This window comes from Papaver somniferum, chromosome 1 (assembly GCF_003573695.1).
Source record: "Papaver somniferum cultivar HN1 chromosome 1, ASM357369v1, whole genome shotgun sequence".
NCBI classification, from domain to species: Eukaryota; Viridiplantae; Streptophyta; class Magnoliopsida; order Ranunculales; family Papaveraceae; genus Papaver; species Papaver somniferum.
Window position 1 is genome coordinate 169,944,689 of NC_039358.1, and position 21,126 is coordinate 169,965,814.

The 21,126-nt window shown below is 38.9% G+C and overlaps 1 protein-coding gene across 2 annotated transcripts; it reads right to left on the bottom strand.

The window, feature by feature from the left end:
• Positions 1-15,693: 15,693 nt before the first annotated feature.
• LOC113307759 (beta-1,3-galactosyltransferase 7-like) lies at positions 15,694-20,731 on the bottom strand. 2 transcript variants are annotated; one of them, XM_026556216.1, is made up of 12 exons: positions 20,428-20,542; positions 20,245-20,319; positions 19,723-19,819; positions 19,378-19,436; positions 19,052-19,263; positions 18,776-18,839; positions 18,452-18,524; positions 18,053-18,173; positions 17,795-17,882; positions 17,410-17,535; positions 17,074-17,183; positions 15,694-16,850 (listed from the first exon to the last, which is right to left on the bottom strand). In XM_026556216.1, exons 2-12 carry the CDS (start codon positions 20,253-20,255, stop codon positions 16,702-16,704), a joined length of 1,110 nt encoding a protein of 369 aa, XP_026412001.1. In that variant the 5' UTR covers positions 20,256-20,319; positions 20,428-20,542; the 3' UTR covers positions 15,694-16,701. The 2 variants fall into 2 exon arrangements, with proteins under 2 accessions (XP_026412001.1, XP_026411997.1); XM_026556212.1 differs by lacking the exon at positions 20,245-20,319 and having other exon boundaries at positions 20,428-20,731.
• Between the last annotated feature and the right edge of the window lie 395 nt (positions 20,732-21,126).

A 21,126-nucleotide genomic window follows, 5' to 3' on the forward strand; every position in this document is an offset into this window, starting at 1 on the left:
TCCACTAGATAACGCTTTGATGATAACATACGACCCTTCCCATTTCGGAGAGAATTTGGGAGCAGACATATCTTGTTGAATGTGCTTTGCCGTCTTTAATACCAAATCTCCTACTTGAAAATTTCGGGGTTTTACCATTTTGTTGTAAGCCCTGGATATCCTCTGTTTATAAGCCTCCACGTACTTTTCTACTTTAGCTCTCCTTGATTCAAGCATGTCTAGTTCAGCAACTCTTGACTTGGACACTTCAGCTTCATCCCATCGTATTCCACTAGCCACTGCAATCCTTGCTGAGGGAATTTTTATCTCGGCTAGGAGTATAGCATCAACCCCATAGACGAGCGAATATGGTGACGTTCCAATTGAGCTTCTCGGTGCAGTTCTGTAAGCCCACAATGCCATGGGAAGTTGCTCATGCCACGATCGTGGATTTTCATGAATTGTTCGACTGATAATCCGGATCAAAGTTTTGTTGGTACTCTCTGCTTGGTCGTTTCCTTGGGGGTAGTATGGTGTGGGAAGATCTGTTTAATCCCGTACTCCTTGAGCAATTTCTCGACATCTTGGTTGGCGAAAGGAGTCCTATTATCTGTGATGATATGTTTAGGGACGCCGAATATAAATATAACATGCTCCTTGATGAAGGCTGCAATAGTTACCCCTGTGGTACCTCTGAGCGGGAATGCTTCGACCCACTTAGTGAAATATTCAGTAGTTGTGATGATGTATTCATGCTGCTTTGAGGATGCTGGGTTGATCTTCCCGATGATATCAAGTCCCCAGCTATAGAAAGGCCATGGACTATTCACAAAGTGTAATGGAAGACAAGGGGTATGAATGAGATTACCGTGAATCTGGCATTTATGGAACTTCTGAACGTATGCGGCTGCATCATCTTCCATAGTCGGCCAGTAATATTTCTCGTGGATTTGGAGAAACAATTTATTTTTCCCCTGATGTTCTCCTTCATGAGTTTCTTTCAGGACTGTCAGGATTTCATCTTCGGCTAGGCATCTCAACAAGTCTCCTCCAAAGCTTTTGCGGTATAAGATTCCGTCAAGAAAAACAAATCTCTTAGCTCTGTGTATGAGTTTGATTGCATCTTTCTTTTCTGGTGGCGATTTGTTGTCTCGAAGATATTCGATGTAAGGCTGCCTCCAGTCCCCGGTGTGAAGGAGTGTTAGCATTTCCAAATGATGAGGAGGTGTCTGAAAATTAGGACAAGCTCCCTGCAAAGTCCTCGACTGTGTTTCCATGGAAGGCAAATAGTACCCGAGTCTCTGGAGTCTTCTATAAAGTTTTATTACCAGCGTCTGTCCGCACACTTCTTGATGTACACTTTCGAGTTTCTCTTTCGCTTCTTCATCACCCAGGCATCGTGATAGAGAGGCATCGGGGTTGCTATGGTATAAGGCCCCATGAAGCAAGAAGAAGTTCTTCAGCTTTTTAAGGCTGATTGTCCCTTATGTAATGGATCTTCTCAGTTCATGAATGATAGGTGCTCTCCAGTTATTTGATTGAGCTTCTTCAGTTTGATTAAGCGACGTGGATGATACAGTTCGTCTTTGCACTATGATAGCTTTCTCCGACCCTTCGAATTGCAACTTGGAGGCAAGGGTTGCTAAGCAATCAACATGCCTGTTGTTGATCCGTCCAGTATGGGTGATGGTCGCGTCAGCGAAATGAGTCAGGAGTCGATGTGCTTCAGCTCTGAATGTAGCAAGTGTTATCTCTTTGAGATAGTACACCCCATTCATTTGATTAACTAGCAGCTTTGAATCTCCTCTGATCTCCAGATGCATTGCTCCTTCTTGTTTAGCTAAGGATAATCCTAGCAAGAAGGCCTCATACTCTGCTGAATTATTTGTACAGTGGAAATCCAACTTGAATGAATGTGAGAATACCTCTCCTGATGGCGAGACCAAGACTATGCCTACTCCCCCGGTATCATTACTAGGAGTGTAATATCCATCAAAATACAACAACCATGTTTCCTCTTTAACGACTGAGATTCCTGGCAGTTCTCCTGGCACATCATCTTGTAACGTCACGGAATCTTCTCCTGGGAAGGCCGCCAGTAAATCTGCTACTGCTTGACCTTTGATTGCTTTGGGGGAAACACATACTATATCGAATTCTGACATCTGAAGCAGCCACTTCCCAGGTCTTCCTATCAGAGCAGGTTTTGAGAGCAAAAACTTTATGGGATCAGCTTTGGATACAAGCACGACTCTGTTGGAGAGTAAATAATGCTCGAATCTTTGCATTGCATGAGCTAACGCCAGGCATGCTCTTTTAGCTTTCGGGTATCTGAGTTGAGCATCCTTCATGGTTCGGCTGTAATAGTATATCGGATGCTCGACGCCTTCTTCATCTTCCTGAGCTAATAGGGCTCGAATAGCAACGTCACTGGAGGCTATGTATGGTATCAGCGGTCGTCCCTGCACTGGAGACCTCATGACTGCGGGTGATAAAAGTATCTATTGTATCTTCTGGAATGCTTCCTGCTGGACATCCGTCCACGTGAAACTCACTCCCTTCTTCAGTAGAGGAGTGAACGAAGCAATAAGTTGAGCCAATCCTGGTATGAAGCGTCTGATGTAATTCACTTTACCAATGAAGCTCTGTAGTTCCTTCACAGTGCGTGGAGGAGGCATGGTGGAGATGGATTTTGCTTTGTCTGGGTCGACTTTGATCCCTTCGGCAGTGACCAAGAGTCCCAAAAACTTTCCAGAAGAAACTCCAAAAGCGCATTTTAGAGGATTCGTCTTCAACTTGTATTCTCTGCATCTTTCGAAGACTTGTCTCAGAAATTTTAGATGGGATGTTCGAGCTTTCGATTTCACCACGACATACTCAACATAATCTTCTACTTGCTTGTGCATCATATCGTGAAATATTGTTGTCATGGCTCGTTGGTAGGTGGCGCCAGCATTCTTCAACCCAAAGGGCATCACAGTGTAATGAAAATTCCCAATGGGAGTACGGAACGCGGTCTTGGCAGCATCATGTTCGAACATTTTGATTTGGTTGTACCCGCTGTAACCATCCATGAACGAGAATATATCGTGGTCGCTGGTCGCATCAACGAGCATATAAATGTTGGGTAAAGGAAAGTCATCCTTCGGGCAGCATTTATTCAGGTTTCTGAAATCTACACAACATCTGATTTGACCATTTTTCTTCTTAACTGGGACGACATTAGCCATCCATGTTGGGTGTTGAATAGGCTTGATAAATCCTGCTACCAGTAATTTTTGAATTTCGGCCTTGATTTGTTCCTCGACTTCATGCCTGAACTGCATGGGTGGTTGTTTGACAGCCTTGGAGCCAGGAATGATATGTAGACGGTGAGTGACCAATTTGTCATCCAGACCAGGCATTTATTCATACGTCCAAGCAAATATATCCCGATACTCCTTCAGTAACTCTACAAGGCCTGTACGCTCTTCCGGTGATAGCGCAGAACTGATTAAGATTGGTCTTGGATCTTCCTCTTTGCCGATGTTAACCGTCTCAAGATCATCAGTGGTAGAATTCGTGCCATCTTGCAACTGTTGTGGAGCTTCCTGAACTTCATCATCAGGTGGCTGTTCATTCTGACACGATTCACCAGTGCCGGGAGACTCTTGATCAATCTCCCCTATTAATTGTTAATCTTTGTGTCGCCGGTAAATGACCCTTCCTTCTGCGTCATGAGTGGTCAAAAAATTGGACCCTGGGATCATAGTTTCATCTTTTTGGCGTTTAACCCGTGTAGCAGGTGACTTGACTGGTTCTGCTTCTGAAGATGGTGATGACGCCGCAGATGCCTCAATAGCCTTCCAACTTGGAAGTGGAGTAGTGTAGATTTTCTTAGGAGGTTCAGGGGCGCTTCTCTGGGACTCGATGAATTCCGCATCGTAGGACAGAGCATACGGAGATGATGAAGCAGCTATGCGGACGATCTTGTTATTGAGTAAAGCCTTCATGCATTGATGGTAGGTTGATGGAACCACCTTGTTGTCATGGAGCCAAGGTCGCCCAAGTATCATGTGGTAGTCAGGTTCTTGTTCGATCACGTGGAATTTCACCTTTGATTGAATTGGTCCTACCCTCAAATCTATGTACGCGTATCCATATGTGTGGCTTCGGCTTCCTTCAAACCATGTCATTAGGATGGGATGGCGAATGATTTTACCTCGCGGGAATCTGGCCATTCTAAGAGTTTTCATAGTGATAATGTTGGTGGAAGCACCGGTGTCGATGAGAGCTCTTCTAAATTCGGTGCCTTTAATGAAGCCAGTCACGTACAACGTGCAATTGTGCCCTTCGTCTGCCATGCGATCTTCTTCTCCAAAAGTGATGTTGTCGATTGAATGTCCAGTCATCAAAGAAACTTCTTCAACTACTGGGGTTGGTGAAGTTATTTGTACGTCGGACGATATCTGGCTGAGTGCAGCAAATATGTCCGTGCGTTGCTCCTTAGAGAAGTGTAGGAGTTCACATAAATTTTCGATCAAATGTGCAACTTCCTGTTCCATTGGTTCCTCATATGTGGTGAAACTGTTAGTCTGAGGAGGATTACTAGTCGAAGGATTTGGAGGTTCCACCATCTATGCTCCTAAAATCCTCGTCACGTGTACCAGGAAAGTGAATAGGCTATCGACTCCCCTTTTCAGCCAGTCCACGTTTCTTGACAAGTCTTCTTGTCTTCGTGCCAATTCAACCAAGCTTAGGATTTCTCCATCCATCGGTTCAACGGAGATAAATGGAGTTGTAAAATATGATAATTCATTGTAACCAGAATTGTTCGAAGGAGTGTGAGAGACATTACCATTCGAGAGATTCCGGTTGGGATCTGGAGCTGTTGAGTCATTCCTAAGACCGACCATCCTTTTGAAATCGTGAGATTGCAACCGAGAGATTAATCTCCCACTGTGGTCGCCAATCTGTGAGTGGAGAAAAACGATTTGATGGTTTTTACGGAATTGAAGATTCGACCGTGTGGAGACTCCTTGAACCGAACGAAATGTTAAACCTCACACAGACACTGTAATAAGGGAGTGCTTTAAGTTCGAGAGATCAGTCTGTAAGACCCTGGCTTAAACCAAGAACAATGGCCGTTCCAGAGTCAATCGATCACGAGATAGGATGGGTTGATCTGTAGGAGGGAAGCTGAGAAATGCGTGAGATCAATGGTGATCTGAGATTGTAGGTGTGTTATGAATTCAGCGTGAAAATGCTCTGAATGATTGAATTTTGCTCAATTGAGAGTAATTTCTGTGAGTTCGTGTAGACGAAAGATTGTCTGTATGAACTTTGATGAGAAATTGCTCGTCTTGGCGAATGTTATTCGAGTGTTCGAAAACTTCTGTCTTTTCAATCAGGATTCAGAGACATTTTATAATGCCGGAGTTGAAAACACCATGATCCCATGAAGTGTGACAGTTGCTGGAATCAGAGAGTGGGGAAGTGGTAAATCATGTTAAACCAATTACTCATCGTGCGGAGGATTTGGTTAACTTTCTACCCACTACTTTGCTGACTCTTCCAACTGATTGCACGACTTGCTCACATTCTCATCGTGGGTGAACACGCGTGCCGTAGACCGCCAGACCAAAACCCTAGTTAATATCCCCCATGTGACATGATTGAAATCTCGTGGAGTCAGTTGCTGACTTTTTGGGACGATGAGTCCATGTATTGATGAGTTGAACATGATTAGCAAATGTTCCGAAACTCATGAATTAAATGTATGTCTGCTGAGACGAGGTATCATGATAACCTAAGACGAGCAAAACTGTGTTGCTAAATTGTTGAATATTGATAGTTGAACCAATATTCTTTGGTTTGAGCAAATATTGCCGGTTCGAGCGAATATTGCTAATTGAGCAAATATTGCTAGTTTGAACAAATATTGTTATTTTGATGAATTGTTGGTAGATGGACCAAATAAAATATTAATTTAAATTACTGACTGCTGAGTCGAGCAAAATAAATACGAATGTTAATCATGGAATCAACATAAAATTATCAGAGTGTTCGAATCTGCTCAGAATCACGTTTCTGCAGAGTTCTGGATTCAAAACCCTAATTTTACCGAGATGATGATTTACTGCAAATCACATAGGACCGGCTACATGGGATGACGGTTTCACCATATAATTCCCAAATGTTCGAATGAGCAAAAATACCAAAGTCTCTTGAGGACCAGTTGGTGAAAGAATGATTAAATGTTGATTTAATCATTTACTGAAATAATGCTCGTGTGAGCGACAAATTATAAAACCTGATGTAGAAAATATGAGGGACCGACCAATAGGTCATGAGACCGTCTCTTGGTGGTCGTGGGACCAGTAGATGGTCGTTTGAGTGAACTTCCAATTATTTGGAAAGAGTTCGAACCTAATATGAGCAACTGAGCAAATTAGGTTAAAATCATTAAAACATGCGGGACCAGCTGTTTACAAGCCTCGGGGTCACCCTTGGTCAGTCAAGGGGATGTGCCCATGTCACCATGATGTCCTTGCTTCAGTCCTGAGAATTTTGATATTTTCTGGCGCACGTTTGAGCAACATTTGGAGAAAATATGAAAAATTCATGGTTTTGCTGAAACTGGCAAAAATACATGAGATGATTAAAATAATAAATAAAACAAGGAATTACAAGGTGTGGGACCGGACACGGCTAGGGCGTGGCCGGCCGGCTGACACGCGGTCCCACATGCTTTTCCCAGTTTTATGCGATTTAATGTATTTTCTCTGATTTAAGGGAAATTCCATGAAACTGGAGAGTTTGACGAAATTAGGGAACTTCCATGAGCTGAGACATAAATTAAAATATAAAATAGGGAACGGGAGTGTGGGACCGGCAATGGCCGTGGCATGGTCGGCCGGCCAATGGGCGCGGGTCCCAAGGCACTCTTCCAAATTTTATGTAATTTTGATGATTTTAGATGATTTTCATAAAATCAAAGGGATTTGTTGAAAACCAAGATATTTTGTTGAAATCAGGGAGTTTACATGAAATCAGGAAACAAAACACCAAATAATAATAAAATAATGGGCGTGTGGGACCGGCTAGGGCATGGCCGGCCGGCTAGATCCCGGTCCCACAAGTTTTCCTAATTTTTTAATATTTTCCATGATTTTAGAGAAAATACATGAAATTATGTAATTTTAGGGAAAATTCATAAAATCAAGGAATTTTCATAATTTGAGAAGGAATGATAAAATAATGGGACGTGAGGTGTGGGACCGGCCACGACCAAGGTATGACCGCCGGCCGGCGGTCCCGCGACACCTTTCCCTAATTTTATTGTTTTTGATAAAATCATGTGATTTAGATAAAAATACATGAAATTAGGTAATTTTCATGATTTTAGGGAAAATTCATAAAATTAAGGAATTTTCATAATTTGAGAAGGAATAATAAAATAATGGGACGTGAGGTGTGGGACCGGCCACGGCCAAGACATGGCCGGCTGGTGCTCGGTTCCGCGACACTTTTCCCTAATTTTATTATTTTTTATAAAATCATGTGATTTAGATAATTTTTTTGAAATAAAGGAAATTTGCTCGAACAAGAGGATTTTCATGAGATCGTGAAGATAGTAAAAATATGATAAAATATAAAATTGGGCACGGGACTAGTCACGGCATGACTGGCCCGCTGGTGAGCCTAGTCTCCTAGCGCTTTTGCTTAATATTTTATTATTATTATTTTCCCTTCCTATTTTGCATAGGTTCCTCGTTCGTTCGTATTTTTGAAATGCTTGTTCGTGCATTCAAAATGCTGGTCTGTGCATTATCTGCTAATTACACTTGCACCATTTTTTTCAGGGCTTATTCGATGCTCAGATGCCTGTTTCGTTGAATATTTATTACTAACCTGTGGAATTCTGCTGGTTAGAACCACAGATTGAAGTAACAAAATATAACGAGGAATCGTAGAATATTGTTGGATATTCAGGCGATTAATTGACGACTCGTAGAATATTGCTGGATATTCAGGCGATGGCTCGTAGAATATTGCTGGATATTTAGACGATTTAAGATAATTAATTACTTGCTCTATACTAGAAGGGCTTCCTGTCTAGAAGCATTAATTATCTGAGGGTTGAGCAATATGAACTTGCTGGAGTGTCATATTCCTCTTGCATAGTCTGGGAAAAGTTGGTTACATCTCGAAGACGTTGTCGCTCTACACTAGCAGACATGTTGTCTAGGAGTCGTCCAATCTTTCGATTCTATACAGTATGAGATGTGTTGTGGCCTCAGCTGAGAGACTGCACATCTACATCTTCTCTGGGAGACTTTCTCCATCAGAGGTGGCATGAGCTTTCATGCATAGAGACATGAGTCTCGATACTCATCCGATTGCCGGATCCGGAGTAATTACTGAAATTGCTCAGTATTCATGAGATGTCTCGTGGCCTCAGCTGGGAGACTACACATCTACATGTACTCTGAGAGACAGCCTTCTCAGTCAGAGATTTTATGGCATGAGCTTTCATGCTTTGATGAGAGACATGAGCCTCGATACTCATCCGGTTGCCGAATATGGAGTATAGTTTTACAATTCTACCCTTTGTCGAAAATCCACCATCTACAAAGTAGACTAGAAATCAAGACTTATAGTTTTGGCAACTAAACTTGACAAACAAGCTTCAGATAGCAATGCTTGCGAGTTCGACCGAGCAGTGCTCTAACACCTTTATTTCGAAACAGAAAGAAAAAAGCTTATTTCTCAAGTTTGGTTGATAACATAAAAGTGAGATAATCTAAATGGAACGGAAAATTCATGAATCAAGTTGGTAGGTCTGTTATGGTGAAGAGTGTTTTCAACACGACGTCATCGCATCGGATGGGTGTCTTTAAAATACCACAAACTACCATTAAAGAGATGGAAAAATTTCAACGCAACTTCTGGTGGGGGAAAAACGGTAAAGGACTCTACTTAATCTCCTGTCCTAGTGTTGGTAAATAAAAAACTAATTGTGGAATGGTTTTTCGAGATATTTATTGTTTTAATCGAGCTTTGTTAGCCAAAACAGCTTGGAGATTACGTAACCAAAAAGATCAACTTTGCGCTGATGCTTTGAAACAATATTACTTTCAAATACTAATGCACCTCATGCAAAGAAGAAGAAGAATTCCACTTGGGCCTGGCAGAGTATTTATAACATCATGGAGTTTGTACGCAATTCTAGTTTCTGGGTTTTAGGCGAGTGGAAATTAAATATATGTCCCTCCTTCTGATGGGCCTTCACAAATATCCCTGAAAAACTTTACAAATATCCCTAATAGTATAATTGTAATTTTTTCCAAGAAAATAATTATCATACTACCTTATTTAACCTTTTCCTCTTTCTTTTATTCTTCTTCGTTTCTGATACAGAAATAAAAATTAAAAAGAAATTGCACCGCTCCCACCACCATCTTCATCTCCCCACCACCGCACAATCTCGTCGCCACCACAACCAGCACCACAATCTCCGTCACGTCCACCACTAGTATGAACATAGATATCACGATTTGTGTTCGATTTCAATGATTTCTAAACCAGAATCAGAAATTGATTTGTTTTATTGGTTTTCGATTTGGAGTCGTAGATTCAGACTTCGAGTTGCGGGTTCATATTCGTTTTTTTGGTTTTCGATTTCAACTAATTTACAAACCAGATTGAGAGTTCGATTTCAAGTTGCAGATTCAGATTCAGATTTCAGAGAGATCGAGATTGTTGGTTCAGAAAATGGTATAATTCAACTTTCTTTTAGGTTTTGTTATTAATTTTTAGTATTATTGATTCTGAAACTGGTGAGGCTCAAATTTGTTTTAGGTTTTGGTTGAAATTTTTGGTGTATGTCCAAATATTAATTCAGCTAGTGGTTTTATGGGGTAGTAACAATGGTGTTGTTACAGTTGGTGGTGGTTGTTTGATATATTGAGTTGCGGAACATCAAAATAGTTTGTTTGTATTTGTTTTGATCAATTATAGTTGAGTATTTTAAGTTCTTCTTTGTTTTCATTTTATATTGGTATGGAATGTTGGCTTGATACTGCATTTGATTTGATTACATTTGTTACCTTGTCATTATTTATTTTATGTTCTTCTTCCTTAATTCAATCACTATCGTTTTCTGGTCATATCGTTCATATATATCTTTGGACTTCCGTTTTTATGGGATCAACTCCTGTTGTTGATCCAATTTTTTATGGGATCAGTTACTATTGTTGATCTCATTTATTGGATCAACTTCTGTTGTTGACCCAATTTTTTATGGGATCAACTAATGTTGTTGGCACCATTTTTTTTTTACATTTTAGAAAAAGATACCCTAAATTGTTGTTGATCCAATTTATGGGATAAATATAGACGCATCCAAAACAAAGATCAAGCATTACCACTTGTTCATGTATATCTCTGGACTTCGGTTTTTATGGGATCAACTACGGTTGTTGACCCAATTTTTTATGGGATCAACTACTGTTGTTGACCCAATTTTTTATGGGATCAATTACTGTTGTTGATCCGATCAACTCATATTGTTGACAACATTTCCTTAGATTAGTATAATCATGCTTGTAGTTTAAATCATGTTTGTAGTTTAAATCATGTAAAGTTCTTCAAATTTTGAACTTGTGGTGCAATGGTAGCATGACTGACTCCATGTCGGATGATGCGTGTTCGACTCACGCCAAGTTCACTCCATTTACAAGGATCAACTTTCATTGTTGATCCAGTATAGGGGATCAACTACTGTTGTTGACCCCATAAATTGGATAAACTTCTATTGTTGATCCTTTTTTTTGGTCAACTACTATTGTAGATCTCATAAATTGGATCAACTTCTACTGTTGATTCTATTTTTATTTGGATCAACTACTGTTGTTGATACAAAAATATTTGAACCAGTGGTGGCGGCGGCGGACTAGTGGTGGTGGCGGACTGGGGTGGTGTAATGGTGGTGGTGACTGAGTGGTGGTGGCGGTTGGTAGGTGGTGGTCGTTGAACGGTGGTGGTGGAATGGGAGTTGAATTTAGTGGTGGTGGTGAAGTGGTTGAGGAAGAAATTTGTTCAATTTTGAAATAAGGAAAAATATTATATGGGTGAGGGTATTAAGGTAATCTAATTTTAAATGGATAAGGTTATTAAAAAGTAGGGATATATTTATTGTTGTATAAGGATATATTTGTAGGGTGCTAAAACTAGGGACATATAATTAATATACCTTTTATGCGATAGCAGTAAGATTCAGTTTTGAAAGGGTTACCTGGTAAAATCTACTCTATTTGTACCTGCAGTCTCAACTGAAGAAGCAAATAATTTTATTTTGGTGCCAAACTTAATTGATCAAGACACTAGGGCATGAAAAGTTCATTTGATGCAGTAGTTATTTACTCAAGATGATGCAGAGATTATGCTTCAGATTCGTATTCCTATAACAAATGAAGACAGGTTGATTTGGACTCTAACAAAAAATTAACAATTCTCAGTAAAATCAACTTATCAGAAGTTAATGGATGCTAAACACAATAATGTGAATCAGTATGATGAAGCAACTGCTAGATTCTGGAAAGTATTATGGAGCTTAAATACTTTTCCTAAAGTAAATCACTTTATGTGGAAATGTGTAACAAGCATTGTACCTTCCGGTGCAAATCTAAATTCATGAGTTATGGAGGAGAAACTTACAAAATATGTAATCTTAGAGTTAAAACAACTAAACACATTCTTATGGAGTGCACTTTTTTGAGAGCAGTATGGCTGACAGCACCAGGAGCAAGCCATAGTGGATAAAAAGTTGGTTTATTGATACAATGACTACATTTGATGATGACTTGATACTGAGAATTGCAAATACAGCTTGAGATATATGGAAATCTCGATGCAGTTGTGTATTTCAAGATACACGACCAAACCCAGTTGGATTTATAAGGTGTATTCATCTAGTAAATGATGGTACAGGAAAAGCAACGAAGCTGGAAAGAAATAATGCAGTGTCTATCCAGGAAAACTTGGGAAACATGATCCACTGGAAACCGCCTAAAACCCGTTTTTTTCGTATTTTGTTGTGATGCATCATATAAAGAACATAACGATGTACATCATACTTTCACATGACTAATTATTCGAAATTCTGCTGGTACATATGAACAAGCGAATTGTATTTATATGCAAACAAATACATAAGTTCGGAGCAAGATGAACGTGGTGGATTGTTGTTTGCTATTGAATGGCATACGAGATTGGAATACCTTACACGTGTTTTGAACTAAATGCTTAAACAGTAGCTGATGCAGTTAACGGACATCATCAGAAAGTAGCTTGGCAAATTCAGTCTTTGATTTTGGATATTAAAAATTATGTTAAGCAATAACCCTCTGTGGTATTGCAAATCTATAAGTAGAGAATGTTATAGCCAGAAGACAAATTGGCTAGGCATGCTAGGATATTTAAAGTATCGAGAGTTTGATGCATGTAAGGAAGAATCTAAATCAATACATCAAAGATATAAATAAGCAACCTGTTTTCTGTAAACACCATCGTGAATCTTTTTTATGGAAATTGAATAAATACCTTTTAAACACCTTTTCTTTGAATGCTCTTATGTCAAGTCTGCTTAGATGCTCCCACCATTAGCAGGTTCGAATTTGAATAATGATTTTGTTAGGGTACTGAACCTCTAACAAAGGATGGCAAGCAAGAAACAAGTAAAAGAACCATATAAAACCCTTTTTCTTTGGGGTGAGCAACCAAATACGAAAGCAATTGTAAAATAAACTGAGTTTTTCTTCAATGAATTCTAACACAATCAGTTGCTGAGTATTTATAGCTCAGGGAACTTGAATAGCAAGCAATATCAAACTAGGAAACTTAAAACACGCTTAGCTAATAAAAGAAGTCTAACTAAACAGAGAAACTAACAAGCTAAATAAGGTAAAAGAAAATTAAGGAAACAGGTAAAGGTGTTGGTGTCGTAACATCTCACCACGCCTGAAAAATGGCTTGTCCGCAAGCCACAAAGTCTGGAAAACGCACGAGTAACTCATATGCATCTTCCCAAGTTGCATCTTCCACATCACGATCCTTCCATTGAACTAACCATTTAGTACCAGCCTGCTTGCGTTTCTTAAACATCTTCCGATCCAAAACAACATCAGGTTCCCATTTGTCATAGTCAGTGATAGTAGGTAAAATAGCCTCAACATTAACAGAAGAGCCAAGCTTTAGTTTCAGCTGTGAAACATGAAAGATTGGATGAATACGGCTCTCTACTGGCAATTGCAACTTATATGCAACTTCTCATATTCGTTCAATGACACGAAAATGACCAAAATACTTAGGAGAAAGCTTGGTGAAGGATTGAGAAGCCACTGATGTCTGTCTATATGGCTGCAAACGTAAAAAATACCCAATCATTGTTCTAGAAACTCCTTTCTGTTCGATGGGCATCAGCGTAAGTCTTCATCCGAGTTTGTGCAGCTTGGAGATGAAACTTAAGAATCTTCAGCGTACGATCTCTAGCTCGCAGTAAGAGGTCAACATCATGGACAGTTGTAGAACCAAGAAGATAACTAGATATTGTTGGTGGAATTCTACTATACACAACTTGGTATGGAGACATATTAATAGCAGAATGGTGACTGGTATTGTACCACCACTCAGCCCATGGCAACCATTTAACCCACTCAGAGGGTTTGACACTAGCAAAGCACCAAAGATAACATTCCAGAGTTCGATTAGTTACCTCAGTTTGACCATCTGACGGTGGATGGTAGGCAGTGCTGCGGCATAATTGAGTATTTTGAATTGCAAAATAAGCTTCCCAAAAATTACTCATGAATGTGGGATCGCGATCACTAACAATACTTCTCGGCATCCCATGGAGGCGAAAAATTTCACGAACAAATATGGTTGCAATGTCAGTAGTTGTATATGGATGCACAAGAGCAATGAAATGTGCGTATTTTGACAATCTATCTACCACCACCAATACTGAAGTCTTACGGTTGGAAGAAGGGAAACCATCTATGAAATCTATCGAGACATCCAGCCAAATATCAGTAGGAATAGGCAATGGCTGCAAAATTCCAGGAGGGGATACTGCTTCAGCTTTGCTTCTCTGACAAACATCGCATAGGAAAACAAAGTCCTTAACTGATTTTTTTAATCCTTTCCAATAAAAATTCTGCTAAATTCTTTTATATGTGCGAAGGAATCCAGAATGCCCCCCTAAGGGAGTAGAATGAAACTCATGAAGAAGTTTAGCGCACCAGTCAGATGTTGATTTTACTACAATACGTCCCTTGAATCTTAAGACATCATTAAGAAGAGAGTAATTGTTCTTACAGGTATGATTGTGGCGTAACTGGTCGATTAAAGCTCCTAATTCTTGATCAGTATTAGTCTCCTGAATGATCTCATTAACTCCTCCAAATACTGGAGAAGTCATAGCGTGTGAAACCATGATTTCGAGAAAGAGCATCGACAACAATATTTTCTTTTCCTTTGCGAAAGATGATTTCATAATCATATCCTAGAAGCTTAGGAGGAGGTGGTGGCGGAGGTGGTGGAGGTGCAGCACCATTACCCCGACGAAGTTGAGGAATAAATTCTGTGAATACGGTACGTAAGGAGGCTTCCAATGAGGTACTGAGAGATGTAGTAAGCTTGTCAGCAAGAGCAGTGCTCCCTTTGCAAAAGCTTGCCTATTGTCTTCTTATTCTGCGTATCTTCATCGAGAACATAGAAGTTGGTGATAGTCTCAGTAAGATCATCCAACTTGTCACCAAGACCTGTAATACTCGTGTGGAGTGCCAACAAATCCTCTGTATATGTCATCTTTAAAATAAAAAATTTTGGTGTTTTTTTTTAGGTTTTTGATCGGAACGGCTCTGAACCAGATGTTAGGGTACTGAACCTCTAACAAAGGATGGCAAGCAAGAAACAAGTAAAAGAACCAAATAAAACCCTTTTTCTTTGGGGTGAGCAACCAAATACGAAAGCAATTGTAAAATAAACTGAGTTTTTCTTCAATGAATTCTAACACAATCGGTTGTTGAGTATTTATAGTTCAGGGAACTTGAATAGCAAGCAATATCAAACTAGGAAACTTAAAACACGCTTAGCTAATAAAAGAAGTCTAACTAAACAGAGAAACTAACAAGCTAAAAAAGGTAAAAACAAATTAAGGAAACAGGGAAAGGTGTTGGTGTCGTAACAGATTTAGATCTTACACTTTCTTAAGTATGTATTCAAATTGGATTACTGGGTAAACAAAACCAGAAATATAAAAATCATTGCTACTAAATGCTGATTAATTTTGAAGGAAAAATGTTTAAGAATCTTTCGGCCAAAATCAACCACTAGTTTGCAAACTATATTAGCAGCTCAGAGACGCCTGGAATTTTGGTCTCCTCAGAGCAGCTTTCCAAGCTAGATATGGGACTACCAATGCTGCTAGTTTAGAAAAAGGGGAAGTTTGAGCTCGCCAGAGGCAGCACAATGGGCCAAAAGTATGAACATTTTGGATATAAGGAAACTACCCAGAGAATAATAGTTGTCAGGACAATGCAAATAACATACAATCAAGGAATCGGATTATAAATTATGAAGCCATGAAAATTCTTAAATCTTGTGATAGTGTTTTGATATTTTGTTTAAGAACAGAAAATGTAATGAAGTTGCTAAATCTTGGCAAAGAAATCAAGAAAAAGCAGAATCTATAAACAACAATGGATTAGAATGCCAAGCTACATTACATCTGCACTTTTTCTAGATACCCAGTCTTTAAATTCTAATGTAATTTTCTTTCCGGATTCAGGGGTTAAACAATCTGTTAAGGGATGTCAATACCTCAGGCCACAACCCCTAGAAAAAAATCAACTCTTCAGATCTTACAAAAAAAAATTAGAGAAAAAATAAAACAGTAATTGAAATCTGTAATCAAGAGGAGCAAAAAGTGAAAGACTTTGCACAAATGAACCACTGGCTAGTAGAGCTGTTCTTGTATTGCATTTGGTTCCAATATTCTTACACTCCCTCCGTCCAAGTTTACTTGCTTAATTTGAATTTTGCAAAAACTTGAAAGAAATTCAAATTACTTCCACATACACCATCGATCTTTCAAATTGTTTGTTCAATATACTAGTTTTCATATCATAGTTTTTGTTTCTTTCTTGATAATTAGAAAATTTTAATAGGAAATATACCAATTTTTTGGTACAAATTTGTTAAAAAAAACACAATTTAGGCAAGTAAAGTTGGACGGAGGGAGTAAAAGCTATCAAGATACAGTTGGAAAAAGCAAAAATGAGGATGGAGAAAAATGAAAAGAAAGAATATAAAAGATCCAGTAAAACTAGCAGCTAACCTCTTCTCGCTAAAAATCCTAGTGTGTAGTTCTGTAAAAGAATACATATATGCCTCAGTTTTCCCCAATCCAGGGTGTATTACGAGGGCATATGCCCCAATTTTTAGAAAATCATTTCATGGCTTTAACCATCTCGACGTGCATGTTTACCAATTTCCACCTAACGGCTTTCAGCAAAACTGGCATTGCTTTTTTTCTGGCAGTACTAAGAGTCAAAGAGCTATACCTTTCATTTCCCATATCTCAATCTTCAGACAACTGCCACTTGAAGAAGCTCAATGAAAGAGTTTTTTCTTACTTGAATTATTCCATCGACGACTTCCCATAGTTTCAAAATGGATTTAGAAGAGAGCATTCCAAACAGCAGCCTCCCCTTCGCCACATCTAGCATGAACGTCCTTAATCCTTTCAACTGATTTGCAAATCCCACTGCAGCTCCAATCAAATGATGCTATGCATACATTCCCTGCTTCTGCCTTCCACTCGCAATCTATACAGTATGTAACAAAGAAACATTAGGGGTGAGAGGGAGAGGGAGAGGTAGTGAGAGAGAGAGAGAGAGAGAGAGAGAGAGAGAGAGAGAGAGAGAGAGAGAGAGAGAGAGAGAGAGAGAGAGAGAGAGAGAGGGGGGAGAGAGAGAGAGAGAGAGAGTGTGTGTGGTGTGTGTGTGTGTGAGAGAGAGAGAGAGAGAGAGAGAGAGAGATGATGCGTGCCTGGTGGGGTTCCGCAACACATGTTGCGCTCATCAATATGCTCAACTTCCAGTCCAATAAACCAGGAACCGAGTGAAACATCTTCGTTGGCATACTTGTGCAATATCGCCCTGCAATCAGCATTTTAAGATTTCCACATCAACTAGTGTGAAGACAGACTAACATAAAATTGCATCTAATTCTTGCCACGGTATACAACTGTACTTTAATGACCCGTTGCTGTCCACTGGGATTTCTAGGTTTGTTTGGCAATCTAAACAAACAATGAGTGAATGCTTTACCAACAAAATATGACATGTACTGAACAATTGAAGCAACTATTACATAAATTCTTACTGATTGATGGAGATGTATGTAGCAAGGTCCTTTGAGAGAACGTAAATCTGCCCAGTTGCATGCCTGAAGTACTTGTTCCCTTCTTCTCCAAATTTCCAGTGCTCAGGTTCATGGTACTTTACATTCCTACAGTTGACAGAGTATATATGTATACAAAATATAAGAAAAAGAAAAACTTTAGTGACAAATAAGACCGAAGAACAGCTATATTTGCAATTCTGAAACTCCCTTTACGTAAAATTAGAAATGAAAAACTGTATATAGCTAAACATGTTCATAACTTCATCACTACTACATCATTTTTACATATCAGACATTCAAATGTGATGGTATAAAGCATGAACATGCTCCCTATAAAATATATTTAACAGATAAGGAAGATTACTTTTGATAAAGAACAGGTCCAGATTTCATACATCCCATGTAGACTCGAGGCTTCGAACGATGACGAGCTAGAGTAGCAGCTAGCATACCTGCAGTTCCGAACAGCATAAAGAAATAAGAAAATGCAGAATCTTTTAGGCTTACTGAAAACAAAGAAAAGTATGAGAGTGGATACTCGAAAATATGGATATCGAAGATTACAATTGACAAATAAGTTAACAAAGAAAAAATAAAGAGAGTTATAGAGGCATGACATTACCCAAATTGACATGGACATCATCATCCACCTTTACATAATATTCAGCGTCCCATGTTGCAACAGCAGTAGAAAAAAAAATCTTTGTTTTTGCAGATAACTCATGGTACCCTTCAACATGTTTCTAGAAAAGAAAAAAACAAGGTCCCCACATCAAGTTTTATGCCTTGTCCTATTTCCGTTCAAACATAAAAAGAAATTATCTTTTGCCAGCAATGCTGGAGGTATCACAATAAAGTGTCTGCCAAAAACTGTCATAACATCCATCCACCAATCATCATATGGAGAGCCATGGAACCTGCCTTTAAGTGGAACCAACTCCTATACAGTTCCCAGTGGATGGAGTTCTTGTAATTTTGACATACCAACTTTTCTGGTTAAAACAAAGTCTTGGATAATTACCAGCCTGATGAAGTCATTATGCTGAGCATCCTCTGAATCAATGGCCCGATCTAAAATGCTGTTGGATGTGGCACTGTTTCAAGCAATTCAGAGGTTTACATTTTTTTTACATTCATCGGATATTAAACTGGATAGCTCCTTGCAAACCAAAGTTTCTATAATCGTGCTTGCATGTCTAACAATGATAGAAGAATTTCATTCAAATGAAAAATAAAACGAATGCGTGGCAGATGAAAGAGGTTGCGACTAGATAAGAGAACTATGTCGATCTCCAGTCATTAACTTGGCAAAATAAGATACTTCATGATCAACGAAGTGCCTTACCTATGTCCAATCATGAAGCGTATGACAATTCCCTTCTCACGCTCTAGTTTAACAAGCTTTTCTCCTAATGAAACACAAAAAGAAAAATCGAAACATAAGTTACCAAACAATTCCAAGAAAAAATTAATGAGCTATGAATGCTTATGATCCAACAAAGTGAGGCAACTAGTGTTACTAAATAGGTAGGCTGCAATTTGGACAACATATTAATAAACTTTTTCTTTCCCCAAACTGATACTGAACACAAAAATACCGTAAAATGGGATTGAGTAAAACCTTGTGGCATCCATGTCTCTCTGACAGAATCACGCCTCTTTCTGCTACTAAACGCAGTATTTATTCCTATAACCACAAATGACTTTTTCCTTGGTGGTCCACCATGATAAGATGTGGAGGTGCCTGACGAGCCATTGACACTCCCCATCTCCTGAGAACTTCTAGTCGCAGCCAACTCCATTTGAAGCGTTGAAATTGTCTTGTCTAAAGATCTGACATTTCACAAGGAATTGTGTTTACGGGCATCCAGTATATACTAATAAAATTATCATTAACCAACACGAACTAACTTAATATTACACAAAGTAAGGCAATTGCATACTCACTGAATTGCTTTGTGGGTCTTAAGAACCTCCCCCGTTACATCCTTGTTTTCTCCACCTTTCTATCAAGTTAACAGCAACATTTAAGTAAGCAGTTGTCTAGTTTATTCTTGTTTTAGAGGGCATGGTGAGTTTACTGTAATGGTTTTATAAGAGTGTTTGTGTGGAACTGATTGTGCTTTCTTTTCTTATTTTGGTTGAAAAGGATGGAGTTCCACATAACACCTTGATCAGTCTTTCGACTCATGGTTGGACAATCTGTGTTGCCTTAGGGGCTTATAAATAAATAATTCTGCATTGATCAGAGTAAATAAATGTATCAAGTAAACCAAATATGCTAACACTCACTTGTTTCTTTGTACAATCTTCGGTTAGCACTTGCAACTCTTGTTCTTGCCTTCGTTTGGAGATGATCTGACCACTAGATTCAGGACTAGCCCATAACCTGAAAGTTTTCATCACCCCCTTTCATCAAAAAAAAAAATCACATGCCCAAGATCCCTCAAATTGTTGGAACCCACGATTTAGAAACAATTTTAACCAAATTCACTGACTTTTCTAGAAAACATCCTAACCCAGATTCTTAAACTAGCAGTAGTTAAGGACTAGATTACTTCTGCAGCAGTGAAGGCCGACGATGAAAGGGAACTGCTTTTTAATAAAATGATACGGAAATTGATCGATTTCAATCGATCTGATGGCTATTTTAAAGAAATTTGAACTGTGAATCTGTTTGTTTAATGGTGTTTGACTGAAATCTGTAATCAATTTGATTGATGATCCCAAGTTTGAGCTTAATTTCATGAAATTGTGATTTCCAAAAAGCCAATTTCAGTTTCTCTGCACAAACATTGTGACGGACAAACTCACCATTTTTTCATCACTAAGGGACTCCTCCCTTTGGTCGTCGTCCAATAAAAATGTGAAACCCCATGTTAGATTACCCTAAATGAATTTCTAAGACAGCAAAATCAGTTTAGGAAAAGTGGAATTCAATGAAGCCTTCTTGTTACTATAATAAGAGGGACAGAGAGAAGGAAAGAAAGGATATACCTGTTTGTGAAAAGCATACCAACAGAAAAGCTACAAATGCAAAGAATAAGAATCCATTTAGCTGAAACCTTCTCAGCTGTCGTTCTGCTCTTCATTTACCTACCAATCTTTTCCCCTGAAGATTGATTTTCTGTTTCTCAGTATTTGCAAAACAATCGAGAGATAAAAAGAGAGATTTAAAATTTGAATGTTGGAATCAAGAGAGAGAGAGGAAGGACGGAAGAATGAAAGAATGTGGAAACTGAGTGGGGAGACAGGAATTGTCTTCGATAATATTTTTGTTGTTTCCAAATGCGTGTTTGAGATGTCAAAGTTCCGAGTCTTTACTCTTTAGACCAAAGCGTAACAGTAAGAGTAATTGGGGCAGATTTATTTTTGAATCCTATTAGAGCATCTCCAATGTTGAAGGTGGAATTCATCCTACGTGGGGTCTTATTAATATTTTATTATTAAGGGTGATTTCAGTGTGGCCAAAACAAATGAAAATGTGACGTTTTACCTCAACTTTCATCTCCAATGCTAAAGTCTTCTTGTCCTAAAATCAATTTTGGAAAAGGGTTAAAATTATGGGGAAAAAACATCTTTCAAGTTATCACCCAATAACAATATTTTCTAATTAAAAGAAATTAATTTTGGAATAAAATATTGATGATGTGTCAATAGACCCAGGGTCATGAAGAAGGTGAAGATATGACTTTC